General features: G+C 38.2%; 1 protein-coding gene across 1 annotated transcript in view; it reads right to left on the bottom strand.

Annotated features, from left to right (window-relative positions):
- Window positions 1-88: 88 nt before the first annotated feature.
- The window catches only part of smarcad1a (SNF2 related chromatin remodeling ATPase with DExD box 1a), a 39,186-nt gene continuing 23,431 nt past the window's right edge, over window positions 89-15,843 (bottom strand). Inside the window, exons 9-23 of the mRNA XM_088912008.1 lie at window positions 14,555-14,751; window positions 12,806-12,896; window positions 11,300-11,399; window positions 10,819-10,878; window positions 8,030-8,105; window positions 6,956-7,091; window positions 6,600-6,731; window positions 5,913-6,008; window positions 5,323-5,440; window positions 4,071-4,186; window positions 2,997-3,185; window positions 2,506-2,624; window positions 1,795-1,977; window positions 1,591-1,700; window positions 89-389 (exon numbers count right to left, since the gene is read on the bottom strand). Coding sequence (XP_088768134.1) covers window positions 328-389; window positions 1,591-1,700; window positions 1,795-1,977; window positions 2,506-2,624; window positions 2,997-3,185; window positions 4,071-4,186; window positions 5,323-5,440; window positions 5,913-6,008; window positions 6,600-6,731; window positions 6,956-7,091; window positions 8,030-8,105; window positions 10,819-10,878; window positions 11,300-11,399; window positions 12,806-12,896; window positions 14,555-14,751 — 1,785 coding nt within the window. The 3' untranslated portion in view covers window positions 89-327. The remainder of the gene's footprint in view (window positions 390-1,590; window positions 1,701-1,794; window positions 1,978-2,505; window positions 2,625-2,996; window positions 3,186-4,070; window positions 4,187-5,322; window positions 5,441-5,912; window positions 6,009-6,599; window positions 6,732-6,955; window positions 7,092-8,029; window positions 8,106-10,818; window positions 10,879-11,299; window positions 11,400-12,805; window positions 12,897-14,554; window positions 14,752-15,843) is intronic.

Here is a 15,843-nt window from a genome sequence, read left to right as displayed (position 1 = left end):
TGTAAGGCAGAATCCTTTTATTGACTTCTCTTTAAACACTCTAGCAACAACAACCAACAAGAAATAATTCAGTGAAAACACATAAGGCACTGAAAACAATGTTTAATTTTACATTATAAAACAACTGTCCTGTGTTGATCATTCTTCCAGTAACGCCAGTACAGGAAAGTATTTAGAAAAGCAGCTTTATCTACTGGTATACAGAACAGTATTCATAGAAAGTGTCAGACAAGGAGGTAAATTCAGTCAAGTGCTTCAAGTACAATGCGTGTTGGATGTCCTCTTCAAACCACTTTTACAGGTTTTCCAAAACGTAAAAGGAAGATTTCAAAGCCCAAGTGTGGCTTTTAATAATGAAGCCATGTCTTCAGGAATGATACCCTCTTCCCCTGTTAAAAGATGAAAGTGTTTAAGACGTTACACTCAGGCAGAAATGAAAGCCTAGTATACCCTCCATAAATACCACCACAAAGCAGAATACTGAGGCATTTTGTCTTTACTGATGGCTAAAATGAAAACTTAACACTTCTTAAAAGCATATTGTTCATTATATTCTATCTATATATATATTATATAGTTAACATAACAGCAGCTTATTTCCTAATTACTAAATATATTTTCTTAATCCACAAAATAAACTTAACCTCAATTGTGTCCATTTTTATTTTTCAGTTATTAAGTGTAAAGTGCTTATCCTTCACATAGTTATGTAGCAATTATGTACAACTGACACTAGATACTACTTTCTTCATCGACAGCTTCCAGAAGATATGAAGTACAAAGAAAAACATTTAACAGGACCATTAACAAATGCTGCAGGGAAAGCAATGCTGTTTTTACCCAAAATTAGTTGGAAATGGCCAAGGATTAGTCTTGAGCACTCTTGCAGTATTTCAGTTAGACCTCCAATGACTGTAGACTTTCCCAAATAAAAATGTGATATAGGAAAATTCTCATTTTGCTAACTTGGCTTGCTTCAAGTGCTCTGTAGATTGCACATTTTTATGAACTGTGCTTTCAGATGGTGCTTTTGCATGAAACTTTGATAGTTTGTTAATCATAAGATCACAAACAGAGTAATAAACCCAATCCTGCTGCACAGACGTTTAATGACAATGGACACCCGGTAAATCCTATTCTTGGTTAAATTACATGCTAGTTTTCAAGAGTTCATTTTTACTAGGCAGTGTGTTGTGTTGGTACACAACATAAAGAACTAGATCCGATGTGGAATACATTTTATTGCACTTAAGGAAACAGTAAAAAGTTTTAATCTCCCTCCACTGCCTCTCAAAACGTCAAAATTAAAGGCTTTTCTGTGAGAAAAGACTTAAGAGCGGAAATGAGTGGAGTGAACAGAGATTATCTTAGGGGTCATAATCTGGCAGTTTTTGTTTCCTTTTCATAATTATCAGCATGATGGGGGTAACAGTATTTTTTTATTGAACCTCAAACTATCTGCTCAGTGCAGTTGCTACAATTTATATCAGTGGATTTACAGTATATCTGCCAACACATCACTCTGAACCTACATGCTGATGTGATGTAATTGTGGCTATGCGCAGCTGCACACCATAATAAACCAAGTACCTTCTACTGCTGCGGTCATGTCTTGTTCAAGCTTCAGCTTTTTCTGGCTGACTTTCAACATGCAGTCCTCAATTGTGTCTTTGCTGATCAGCTTTATTACTTGCACCGTCCTGAAAAAGAAAAAAAAACAGTTTGAAGATCTGTTTTCAACTACGGTCAGTGATAGGAGTAAATGGTGTGGGGCCGGCTGCTCTGTGCTCTCACTTGGTCTGCCCCACACGGTGGCAGCGGTCCTCTGCCTGCTTGTCATTGTAAGGGTTGCAGTCAATGTCGTGCAGAACCACGACGTTGGCGGACGTCAGGTTGATGCCCAGCCCTCCCGCCTTAGTGGACAGGAGGAACACAAAGATGTCCGTGTCCGTGTTGAAGTCGTCGATGAGGTGGATCCTGCAGTACAAAAAGCAGCACCATCAGCCCCATGAAAAGGAGCAGCTGTTTCAGATCTGAACTTGGGGGAAACCTGCATTCTTCACAGACTCCTGGTTTCTCACAATACTGGAACTGCTTCACCCAAACCTTTCCTCAACTACAATGGTTAATGGCAGGGGGCTCTGAAAGAACAGTCCACATCATTCAGCACAGCCTCACAGCTCTAGGATCCTGTGTTCATGAAGAAAGAGACTGGGAGATGGGAGGAACAGGTAGCACCTGGAAACAATCCTGCAGCTGTGAGGCAGTGTGTATCTTCCACACCACTATGCTGCTCCTCTACAACACTGTTGTAGTTATACAGTTTTGCAAAGTACTTAAAGGAAGATAATTAGTCATTCAACAGAATTAGAATATAGAATGGACAACCAGACAATTCTTGTGACAAAATGAAAAACAGATTAGAAGACCCAAGTAGACTGTGGAATAATAAATTATGACAAATTATGACAGTTATACTGTATGTAAAAGTACAACAATACAAACCTGTCAGCCATAGGAGTTGAGCCATCTAATCTCACATATCTGAGATTCAAGTGCTTGAGCAGAACTTCCACAATGTCCAGCATCATGGTAAACTGGCTGAACAAGACAACTCTGTCGCCCTATGTGAAAGAACATGGTTAATAAACTCAAAAAAGGCTTTAAATTTTAAAATGTGCTTCTCTGCATTGTTAAATCCACCATTGCTAGGTTGAAAAACCCAGAGGTTTCCTTATTTATTGCTTTGTCTGCAAGAAAACTTCAAGTGTGGTGTACTGCGTTTAAAAACAGCCAGAAAAATAGTGAAAGCACAAGTGTCTTTGTCAAAATAGCTAAAACAATTTAACGCATACATTTTCAAGCATTTCTACGTAAAAAAAATATTTAGAAAAAGGTAAAGTGGAAAAAGGTTTCAATCTAGTAATACTTTATTCCCCTTTAAAGTAAGTCACACAAGAGAAAATATTGTAAAGATATACAAGTGTCTAACTTGCCTTCACTTTGATTTTAGCAAGTATATCCTCAAGTACTTGGAACTTTCCAGAATTCAGAAGAATGTTTGTATCCAGCTGGAATTTACAGAGGCTCTTGTACTGTTTGCAGAGGTTATGGAGCTCAAAGTCTGACATGACCTCCATGTCTTCAAAGATGAGGTCAGGATTAGCATCGTGATGAGTTGGTTCCTATGAAACAAACAAGACTAGGGTTATTATGTGAAATTCTTTGTGTTTCTTATCTTGCCTTCGATGATCAGTCGTTATTTTCTGCAAATGCTTTCATGATCAAAGGATCATCAAGGTGATGTGCTAGGGTAATGAACAAATATATTCTGTTGCACACATCACAAAGTGTTTTGTTACTGTATTATGTATATTTTTGCTAGTGGAATTAATGATAATTTAACTGAAAGCAAATACATAAGCAAGGCGTTTCATACAATTAGTTTAATTTTAGATTTTGGAAAATTGTTTTTAGGAAAGCTTTTTACTTTAAATCCCAACCACCAGTGTCTTGCTCCTAAAGTATCAGAGTGTTCTTCCCTTCAACACTCCTGTTCATTGTTTGGTATGAACAAATATGTAATAAAGGCAAAAACAAAGCTTTCCAAGGATCGTAATGGGAACCAAGAAATGTGACATCAAGAATATGAAAGCATTGGGTAGGGTTGTGTTTGAATTAGTGGTACAAAATATCATAAACCATTTCATGTCATTGTTAAATTCAACAAATAATAATCAATTTTAATTAGAAAATAAGTTGTGGTTTCACTTTCATGATCAAGAATGCTTACTGACTCAGAAAGACCAAGGGGAAAAAAAAATCAGACTTGTGTTTTAGCTCAGTCTCTGAAGAGGTTAATCCAGATTGCAAGAAAACTGCTTCCCTTAAATGGTAACACAGTCAAAAACCTTTAAAAAGCATTTGTATTCTACCTTGAAAACTGCTGTTTTTCAGAAAAGGGATAATCAAAGAAGTGACCCCTTTAAGCAATTCAAAACTATAAATACACAATACAACACTGAAGGTCAATTTGAAAGCAAGACAAACACAAAATCAATGCTATTTACCTTCAGCATAAGCTTTGACATCTGCCGGAGTTTGTCTTCTGTGTAGTACTGGCGATGCAATAAAGGGTGGTTTGCCATCTTTCTGAGCTGCATCATGACATTGCAGAGCTCCCTCTCTGGAAAGATAAATGCAGCTCTTCACAATGCCAAGCAAATCACATCCTCCTCCTGGATTTTCCTCCTAATGTACATTATCTCCTAATGTCTTAGAAGGGGAAATGTACTGTAGTAAAACCTCCTTCACAATAAACTGTTTATTACACATTTAAAGAGTTCTGACTTCTCACCAAAAAGAGAGCATCAATGCTGAGTCTCCCCTAAATTGAAATTTATTTTTGGAAAATACTTCACTTCCCTAGAATTTACAATTCAGTTTTTGGTGTTTATGTATTGTAACATGATGCACTGTTAATCTTGTTCAATTCCATTTCCCAGTTAATAAAACTAAAACTCTGTGGATTACAAAACAAGTCCTTAGCACATTTCATCTTGTCCATTGTGTCAGGTGATTTTTTCACTCCTTAAAGTAGAGTTTACAGTTTTGCCAAAACTGAGGTATGTGTAGAACATGACAATCCCAAATTTACTTTAAAATAACTAGGATATTAACTGTTGGGTTAGTCCCCGGACCAAAAAATAAGTTACTGAAAAAGACTGGATGAGATTAAAGCATCCTATTCACAGAGAGCAATAAACGTATATTGCTAATTTGGGATCTGCAGATTAGTGAAGATGCAAAGTGTAGTACCTGAAAGTAACTGAGGTGTAGTTATAAAATACATGCCAAAAAGAAGGACCACTATCAATACCTGATCAATTTTGTTGCATCACAGAGGATTAGTGAAGATTGGCTGTAAAGCTGTAAAACACGCTCTCCTTTTTGGCTGCTAAATTCCTCTTTGCTATCCACCTTTTTATTTTGGGTCCACATTTGTTTTAAGTTTACCATAAACTGTTGGTCATGTGCTGGTGATTCCAGCCTCGTATGCTGGGAAAATACCAGTCTAATTGACTGCGGATTCATCTGACCACTCAGTAGCAGACTGCTGATCTACTGTAACTGCACACTCGATATGTTCAGATGTTTGCATTGCAATTAAAAATCGTTGGCCTTCACACTTGTATTAGACTTAGCATGCAAAATTAGAAAGACCTATCTGACCCCATTGGACTGTGGCCTCAAGGACTGATAACACATCTTTCTGAACCAGCAGTAATTACCAAGTATCATATCAGCACTGCTGAAACTCACTTTCTCCATTTACAGATCGCTTCAGCTTCTCAAAAAGAGCAGAATATAACTTCTCTTGCTTCTCAGTCATTGCACAGAACTCAATCTTTTCTTCTTTGGATGGAAGCTGTTTTAACACCTGTAGGAATAAAACAGGGCACTTACCCTTCCAAACACCGCTCCTCTGCAGGGTACATAGACTATATCCTTTTTTTTGTACAAATACTGGAAACTCATGTTATATGTGTAGTCAATACATTTCAATACAGGTTTTCATCTGGACAATCTCATTTTGTTTTTCAAATAGTTACTTATTATAAAGACTTTATTACAAAGACCAGAAATTGCTACGTCAAAATATGCAAAATCTTCAGGCAATCTATCCTTATTTGCAGAAGATATTATACATCTTCAGTTCTCTACAGTAACTTCATTGTCCTTATTGGAACAGATTTTCAGCGATCTGCACAAATGCATTTTGTTATTTTCGACCATGTTTGTCAAGGCAGAGCAGTATAAACCGAGTCCTGGCAAAACTCCAGACCTCAGAATTTGCCTTCTTTCACATGACGGAAAGAAACGGTGCCAAGAAACAGTTGGCTCCACTGTACCTCATTCTTAACCCTTCTCAGTATGAACGGCTTCATTATCTGTTTGGCATGAGCTATCCTCTCCCGCTCAAAAGTGCTCTGCTCCTCAAAAGATTTCTAAGACAGGGAAAAAACAATTTCAATGCTGTAAAGCCTCACATGAGAAACCTTTTGCTGTACCATAATTAAGAGATTAAAATGTTTAACTCATAAACCAGTGTCACGACAGGTAATGAAATACAGTAAATCAACAGGTCTTTGCCTTTTTCATGACTTATTTTCATGCATTAGTTTTTTCTAATATTGCAATACAGCACTGCACCTCCAGAGGTCTTTACATGCCCTCAGGTTTGACTCTCCAAAACCATTAAACAGACAGTATTTCTCTCTCCCACACATACAATACAGAACATCATCATGATTACCCTGCTACGAGTTACTAAAAGATTACCTCAGCTTCTCCCTTGTGTGAACATACAGAAAAAAAAACCAACATGCTAGAAAGCTTCTGAACTCTTACAAGAAGAGAAAGCAGACAACAGCAAGGAGAAAAGAAAACAAAGAAGCAAAGAAGAAAAGACAACCATAAAAAAAAACTGGAGGCCAAGACTTGGCGCACAAAAACTGCTCACTTTTCCAATCAAAGCTGATTTGTGATTCAATTAACTCAAGTCATTCTCCGACAGCAGCCGGCACCGCCCCACGTACCATGGAGAACATCCTGGAGATCTCACTGGTGCTGCTGGAGAACATGTGGGGCATGACGAAGTTAAGCAGTGACATGAGCTCCAGCAGATTGTTTTGCAGGGGTGTGCCTGTCAGCAGTAGACGGTACTTGGCCTGCGCCAAACAGGGACAACACAGGTACAGGTGTGAGGCACTGAAGAAGGATCAAGCAAATATACTTTTAAAAAATGCATCTGGTTTTGCTCATGTGCGACAGAAAGTACATCTGTCTGTCAAGAAGAAAGAGAATGGCCTATTCACTGCAGTGTAAAAGAATTGACAGGACTGAAAATGTGACCAGAGCAAACCCCTTTTCCTCCTTCGAGAACAGTGCTTACATTTATGGTCATGAGATGCTTGTATCGCAGAGAGTTCATATTTTTCAACATGTGGCCCTCATCAAAGATGGCACACTGCAGTTTCAAGCGCCTGAACAGACTCCGGTCATCTGCGTTGCTGATTGTGAGATTGTACCTGCATACAGTCAAACAGAGATTTAGCTATGTGTTGGATAACACCTTATACAGTCTGGTTGATGGCCTGTTCACCAAGCACCAGGTGCGTTTACATTTAATAAAGAACTGGGTCTTGTCACTTTAAAAAGAGCAGAAACAGAAAGCCACTTATGACAGAACCCCAGCACAGCATACAGAAACACATCACATGACTGTGAGTAACATACAGGGCCAGATGCAGACAGTTACAATGCATTATGCAGTGCCTGACAAAGACAGATGAAATTACTAGTGCAGGTATTTAACACAATTTAGACAACTTCTCATTTATTGGTAATATTCATTTCAATAATAGCAGGGCTTTGAAATTTAAGTATGAAAATGATCCAAAAAAAGGTTATTTGAAAAGAAAAATAACTCACAAAAAGGGGGATAGTTCCATGTGGCTTATAAATTCAAAAGTGCACTGAAAGCTAAGTTCTGCATTAAATCAGTCGTCAAGAATTCCGAACCAACATCTGGTAACACTCAGCACCCTTTAGGACACTGTTTCACGTCAATCGGAAGTTGCACAGATAAAACTTCATATCAGTTCAAGAGCATTATTAAGGAGACCAGAACTATCACACAGGAAAAAATAATATACATCATCAAGGAAGTTGCAAGCTATTAATTTGGGGATTCCTATAAAGAAAGCCAGCCTACTTTGTGGCTCTGTGCAGTTTTCCTTCTTAGCACTAGATGGCTCCAAAGCAATGCTACAAACAGCAATGAGCCACAGACACTGCAAGCAATTTAACTTGTTATGCAAGGGAGAGTATAATGCAAAACTGAAGAATAACTCAAAAGGGAAGATAATTCCATGTATTAAAATATTGAATAATTACTATTTTTTATCATAATAAATCATAATAGGGAGGTTTCAATTTAACAGAAATGCAGCTTGTTTGTACTCACGTAGAGACAATGATATTGAAGTCTACTTCCTTATTAAGGATATCGTGCCTGAGATACCGGCGGTCTTCCACTGACCCTGCAGGAACAATCACAAGCCTGAGAATTAGTTTGTGCTCTCTGGACAACTCAGACTCAAACAGGACAATTAAAACCAAGAACACAAATAAAGTAGTGGTTACACCAGACAATGGTTTAATCTGTACTACTACTGAACTATTTCTTTCAAAAACTGAGATGTGTAATATAAGAACCTTCCCCCCCCCCCCCCCCCAACAACTTAATCAACTTAATGTACGAAATAAAACTCCTGTTGATTATTGTGTGTCTATAAGAACTGGATAAGCAAATTTGTTATACCTTTAAAGAAAAATTAATTTATTGCATCTTCATAGCACTGTTCATCTGAAAGGATCATAAATCACTTTACAGTGGATCCAAGACCATAATAAAATGAAAATTATGATTTTATGGCTCCAGTGATACTAAGGATCTACAGTATCTCAGGAACTACATACTGTACGTATAGTTTTACAAAAGCTTGTTCATAATAGGGCAAAAGTCAAACCACAAGTGGTGTAAAAAGACATTCAAAGTTACTCAAGAAATAAGTGTTACAGTTCAAATTAATTGTTTCTTCTAAGGTGTTGAGTTTAATTTATAAAAAGGTATGATAAGATCTGCTATAAATACAGGGTTGTCAGTGTTAATAGAAAACTGCACAATCCTCTTTCACAGAGTGGAGGTGTAAAACATTTAACAGTTCACTATTACAGACTCTTGCCAACACCAGCAGCTGTCTCTCCCTTAAGGCAAGCCAATTACTTTGTGATTCCTTTAAACTTATCATAAATTACTACTCAGTTACAAAAGAGACAACTGCAAAACAAGCCTTCAATTTCCTTGTGACATTCAGAAGGGGCGGGATTTTTCTTAAAGCAACAAAGTCAGGTTGCCTTTCAAATACAGCTACAGCAAAAACGGTAGCAAAGCAGAAATGCTCTTTCTGGTTTCTGGACAAAGAAGCATCCATTTACATGTTCTGAATGTTGGAATGGGACTCAATTTCCAATTCCAACCAATGAAGATCTGACTTAAAAACAAATTATTTAGGAGAAACGGGTACTGTATCAATTTGTTTGAGAAAATGACTTGTGCAGCCAAGTTCACATTTTTGCCCTAAGAATTCTCAATATGGTCTTTTATGTACTCCTTTATTTCCATTTAATTGAGGCAGATGCACACTGCTAAACCAAAAACTGTTAACATGTTTACATCATTATTTCAGTGGGTCAGCAAGGCATTGTTTTTTGGCATAGAAATTCTTCACTCACTGCTACAATGAGTGATAAGAAAATTGTTTAAATGTACAAATAATGGACACAGACTACACTACAATACACCTAAGTAGAAATAAACCTACTTAAAATACTTATTGTCTACTAGCACTCTTAAATGCCCTAAAATACCTTTTAGTTTTAGGCAGAGCAGTGGTTAAGGCCGTCTGGTACCAGGAGGTTCCTGGTTGAAATACTGGCTTTGTCAGTGCCTCATAGGCAGGACATCCTGCAGGTTTGTTTCCAGGCTTTCTGAACCTGGACTGTTTCTACACATTCTTCTGAGCCCTTGTTAAAGACTGTAGATGATGCAGGTGACTTCTTTCAACAGAAATGCTTTTTTATTTGCCTTTTCAATTTCAGCATCTATACACCCAATGAACTTCAAGGAAGGAAGCCTGTCTTGCATTTACTGCAACAAAGGCATATAAACTGATACACAGTGTAAATCTTCCTATTAATATTCAGCTTTACTAACTTAAAAGGCAAATTAAGTCTACATGTAAATGCATGAAATACTTCATTTACTGTTTCCAACTGCCAAGCCTGTATTTTGTGGTTTGTTGTAGACTTTTGTTGATGGCTGACGTGAAATGCTCTCATTTTTGCAACACATTATTAATTTCTTTGAGCAAAGAAAAGTGAGACATTTCAAGGAATTTAAGGAACAGATATATTATTTTTGAAAATGTTTTCATTTGGTGTAAATTGCATACTCTTGCACTGTTTATGGAATATGGGCATTTACGTACATAAATTCCATTTGCAAATAGCATTTTGTTAAATCACAAATTGTTTACCACTGGCAGTAAAATGCATTGATCAGTGCTGGTTCCACTTACTGCATATGCAATAAAACTTACTTTTTTTCTGTGAAATACTGAGGCTAAGGAACACTCTCAAAACACTACACCACTGCACCATGATGCAGTCTGTTAAAGGGGCAGATCTACAGTGTTGTTTTATCTCAATTCGTGGGCTTGCAAATCACAAAATTACCTGCACACTAATGCGCATCCTTCCTATGTGAAAAGACTGAAGTGTGTTATGCTCCTTCTATCCTGATGTCTGTTCACTTGGAAGGGTGTGTGTTCCTAATTGAGTCCTGAATAAACTATTGCTTTGCCAAGTGTTGCAGTTATTTGTGGCAGGACAGAAGGACAGGTTAAAGCCTTCTAGAAATTCAATGATTAAACACTACATGCTGCATATCTCTTTCCCAGAGATTTGTGACCTTTCTATTAGGAAAGTGAGGAGGTGTAAAGCTGGCAGAGAACTGACAAGGAAGGTTGCAGTGCCAGTACTGCTGATTTCATTACCCATGTCAACAGACCATGAAAACAGCAGGGCACTTCTCTAAAACCATGTTTCCTGGAGTTCTACTTCAGAAATGCTGAAAGAATCAAGGTGTAGGTCTGGTTATCTAACAGGAAATTACAAGGCCCTTTGTCTCACCGTAGTAGACCAGAACTTTGAGGGCAGGACACCACTGTTTCAGCTCTCGCACCCAGTTATCTGGACAGAAGGAAATGCAGAGTTATATTTTTAAAAGGATATGCTCATTTAGCATATTAGGTACCAATTTAAGAAAAAATGTTTATTTTTAAGTTTGAAATTGTTTAAAATCACAATAGTTTCAGGTTAGGCATATTATTGAAATGCTATTAGTGAAATGCTATGAGTTCCATGGCAGCTTACACAGAAAAAGAATCTGTACAGTAAACGGAGAGTAGAGTTCCTTAAAAAGCGACACTATATAATGCACTGTGGTTTAAAACAGATGACTGCTAAACCTGTCTGCAACACATTTTTGCTTTTCTCATTATTTTAATTCATTTGAAATAGCAAATTGTTTCCCATTTTCATACTCTATATCCTGAACAGGTGCCGAACGCCCTGCTTAATGGGAACAGAGAAGCTTGCAGGTATTTCTTACCTAAGGTAGAAGAAGGAACAGTAATGAGATGTGGTCCATGGTCTCCCTCCTCATACAAGTTTGCCAAAAAGGATATTGCCTGAACAGTCTTCCCCAAGCCCTACAACAAGTTTGGAAAACTGTTACAGGGCCTGATTTACAGAAGTGTACAGTATTAAATTCCGATGAACGAGAGGGAGGTCACCAAATAAGGAGAAGTGAAAACATACACCCAGATCATGTACAATCAACAAAGGTCAGTAAGAACTTATGTGGATTACTGCGTCTTCGAAGCGCAGTAGTATTTTCACTTAAACCCCCCCCAGGTGCACTTCTATTTGACGTGAGGAAAAGATGTTTGTCGATGTGAAATGCTGGTCTTGTTCCTACAGGCAGCCCGGCAGATCATGGAGAGCATAACTGCTGAGGCAGGGAAATTCCAGCAGGGGAGAACCGAAGCAGAAACTCAAGGCAACAGGATAAAGGAATATACCGATAACCAAAGAGCACGGAACAATCTTCTGCACATTCTTTTCATTTTAAAGAAACAAACATACATGCCCATGCAAAGCTCAGGGACTTTTCTTGACAGATAGCTGTTTACTACTGGGATGCTAATAAACTGCCCACTTTAAGGGGTGCCTCTTCACTTATTTACATGAGATGCCTCTCCGCATGAGCTTGAAGAAAATAGATTGCATCTATAATTTCTCCCTTCAATGTATGGATCAAACTTTTGGAATAATATGCATTTGCAGGCAAACACCCTTTGACTGTGCGCCATCTGTGCAGCAGTGCACCCCACCTACTAAGCTGAAACAGCAGATGGCAGACAGACTTGTGGTAACTGAGCAGGCCAGAGTGTCAGTCATGTATCTGGCACAATTTGAAAAGCAGTGCCTGTTTGCTCATTCGACTACAAAAGGAGACCCAACTTTTGTTAATGAAAAGTGCATCCAAAACTGACAGAAATACAAAAGATAAAATAATTCAGATGCCATTAAGAGATTACCTCATGTGTTAACATAAAATATTGCTCTTGTACTTACGTTGCCATTTTTTACAAGACAACACAGACATGTAGAAGAGTATAGGAATCTGGTTAATTCTAATATAAAGTCCCTAATCAAACTCTAAAGCCCCCAATTAGGATCACAATGGATAATGACTGGTTTCTTCAGCACTTGTCTAACAAGCTTTTAATAATTGCACACCTGAAGACTCAACAGCAGAAACGTTGTGTTCTTTCTTCCTATTTTTTAGTGTAGAAGTAACCTTTACTTGTTCCTTTGCAGCCAGTGCGTGCTGACATAGCTACCAAATAGAACATCTTTCATTTATACCAGAGACGCTACCAGAGCGTTTCTAATTATATCTTTAATTTATACCAGAGTACCATTGTTTAACCATGGTACTTAAAAGTGCGGTACAATCCTAAATGTACAGTAGCCATATCTAAACACGGCTTATGCGCTAACACAAGCCCTTCATGCTGTTGAGACAATTTCAGACAAATTGTCAGCTTACCATTTCATCAGCTAAAATGCCGCTCAACTTGTTTTTATGAAGCAAAACCAGCCAGTTTAACCCAATAAGCTGGTAAGGTTTCAGCTGCATCCTGAAAGAAGAAAAATGAATAAGTAAGTCAAACATTAAATAATGTGTTCACTGGATTAGTGCTGGCCACTGGAAAAGCAGAGAAAAATAAATGCATCATTATCACCCTCATGATTAATTGGACTTCCGGCTTTAATACACATTTCTGTCAGGTTGTAAACAGTATTCCAAGTCTAACCGAAACATTTTTGGCTTCTGGGCAAGTATTTAAATTCCTTTTACAATTATAAAGATTCTGATCGCTCAGATGGGTGCTAGTTGATTGAGGGAGGGCCTGGAAATGGCGTTAGAGGGCAAACGTGACAGCTCAGGTGCTTCCATTGTCTTGCACATTCATTCCGAAGCTGAAGAGGTGATAGGTGATAGGAGGATATAGAAACGGTAGTTGGAGGAGGTCCAATTCCCTACAGATCTCAAAATTCAGCAAAGAAGAATAACTAGGCTGATGAATGGATTGTGAGGGACAAGCCACAGCGGGGGTGATCAGTTGTGAGGTTCCATGCAGCTCTTACTTTTTTACGGTCACTGAGATGCAATAATAGTATAGTTCATTCGTCAATGTTCAATACTTAAAACGTTTTATTTAATATAATAAGCTCACTAGTTCTTTCCTTAACATATAGGAGTGTAGAAAGATAATATTCCTACTAGGTATTTCCATACAAAAAGATTGTTTTTAACACTGAAGATTATTTTACTACCCATAAACCCAAAAGGGAAATATAAAATAAAGCAACTAAAACTCAATTAATTTAAAACAGTTATTTTAATTATACAATTACAAAAACTCTGCACATTTGGCACTTGTTTTTAAAAAGCTAATAATCTATTAAAATGTGACTGGATTTATGATGCAAGTGCTGTGCCATATTTTTCCTACAGCATTTCAGCAGCATTCATTTAACCTGTTGAATATCATTCCTGCTGAAAATTAAGAAAGGAAGATATAGAAAGGATACACTTTGTTTATGAAGAGCACTATGCCTTCGTGCCATCAGTGTATAGGATGCTGGACTAAGTCTCCATGCTGCTGCTTGTATTCAGGGCAAGACACTGCAGCCAAACTCAGTCCATCAAAGATAAGCCATGACCATCAGTAGACACCTTCATAAACCTACAGCTTTTACAATGATGCCTGAACATCTCTAACAAAATGAAGAAGACCTATATTGGCAAATAATTCCTTCATGGGTGGATCTCCTTTAAAACATCTGTCCTTAATGTTTCTTTCAAATCAAATGGATTGCATCAAAAGCACTGTCAAATTACTGGAGCTTATCTGCATGTATTTCTTGCCAAAAGACATAAAATAACATCCACCTTCCTCACAAATTATGCTAGTATAAATCAAAGTGTTGTAAGTGCTCTAACATGCTCATGGATATTTGGCTTCTGTTCTGAGTAACAGTGCCATCTCAAACCATCACCTGCTGCTAAACAGTTTAGGATCAGCCTGATTTCAGCCCTGTGGAGACACACCCCTCCCCCAAATTCCTATAGAATTGTACACGGGAAGAAGGAACCCATTCAAGCAAGAAAATGGAAGACTTAAGCAAGGTAGGGCTAAAAACCTGGGCGAAAATTTCAAAAGTACTTTTTGGGCGTACAGCACAGTTCATTGTAGATGTTACTGAGACGGACTCTTAATTGAAACACTACCTCTGGTTTAGAATAGTAGGTTGCTTGAAGGTGTTGAGACCACACTCTGTCACCCGCGTCACTGCCTCAGTCATCTTCTTTGAGATCTTCTCGCATTTTGTCATCAGCCCCAGGACAACGTCTCGCTCTTTAAGGACATCTTTACAGCCCCAGATCAAGTCCTCAGTCAGGCCATTTGCCTTAGTAAATGTTTTGATCTGAGCATGGGGAGGAAAAAAAAGCAAATCAGCTTTAAGCACAGATGAAAGAAAAGCAATCTTTACACAATCATCAGTTACAACACACTTCAAAAGGAATGCATTGAAAAAATAATTCAGGGGGATCACAAGTTCGATCTTGCTCTGCTGTGCCCGATTCCCCAGGTAGCAGCTGCAGCAGTGCACAGCTGGCTGGGATGGACTGGCAGGTGAGCTGGCCTGGGTATTCTCTGCTTGCCATGCAGCTGTCTGTACTCCATGATTTGCTACAGTGAGAGATACATTGCTCCTCCAATTCGTGCCATCACTCCCATAATCCATTGCAAAGCTCGCATTGCACCAAGCTGCAAGCCAGAGGAGTGTGTGCACTGTCCTGCTTCACCAGTGTGACTGAGGAGCTGCTGCAGTGAGTGAACCTGCTCCAGAATGTGCAGAGTCCTCTAAATAGCCATGATATAAAACAGAAAACTCCTAAAGCTATGATTCCAGACTTTTCCCCCCCAATAACTGTCAACTCAATATAAACTGGAGGAAAAGTCCTGACGAGACTCAAATGTGCCATTTCACCATTGGTCATCGGTATATTATAAAACCATAGTGCTAACAACACCGAACTTTTAAGCCAACAGATCAAATATGTAATCTGAAAACTAAAACGAGTTTGTAAGCCTGTAAATCAGCGCATTAATTCCAATTAATTCAAAATAATTTCACAACAGTTGCACACTCTTCTATAGTAATGCTGCAGGGTTCTCCTTACAAGTATTAGAATTAGGTCTACAGCTAAACTCCATTGTTATAGTGTTGGTAGTTCTGAATCAAATCCTTAAAGAGGGCTAAATCAAACCACTGAGGAAGTATAACACCTAAGAGTGATTTCTCCAGTGTAGGATTGCTGATTCATTTGCGTTCAATTTTAAGACAGCTGACAGTTTTGCTAAGCAATGGCAGTCAAACAATCAAAAACCCATATGTTCTTCAAAAGCACAATAACAGCACACGGAAACTTTTCCATAGCTGAGGGCTTGGTGGAAGAGAAGCCTACAAGCAGTAATCAGGGATCCACTGAAAGCAGGCCTCTAAGCTGTAAGG

This window comes from Atractosteus spatula, chromosome 3 (assembly GCF_055471065.1).
Source record: "Atractosteus spatula isolate fAtrSpa1 chromosome 3, fAtrSpa1.hap1, whole genome shotgun sequence".
In the NCBI taxonomy this organism is placed as follows: Eukaryota; Metazoa; Chordata; class Actinopteri; order Semionotiformes; family Lepisosteidae; genus Atractosteus; species Atractosteus spatula.
This window is presented reverse-complemented; position numbering and strand designations above follow the sequence as displayed.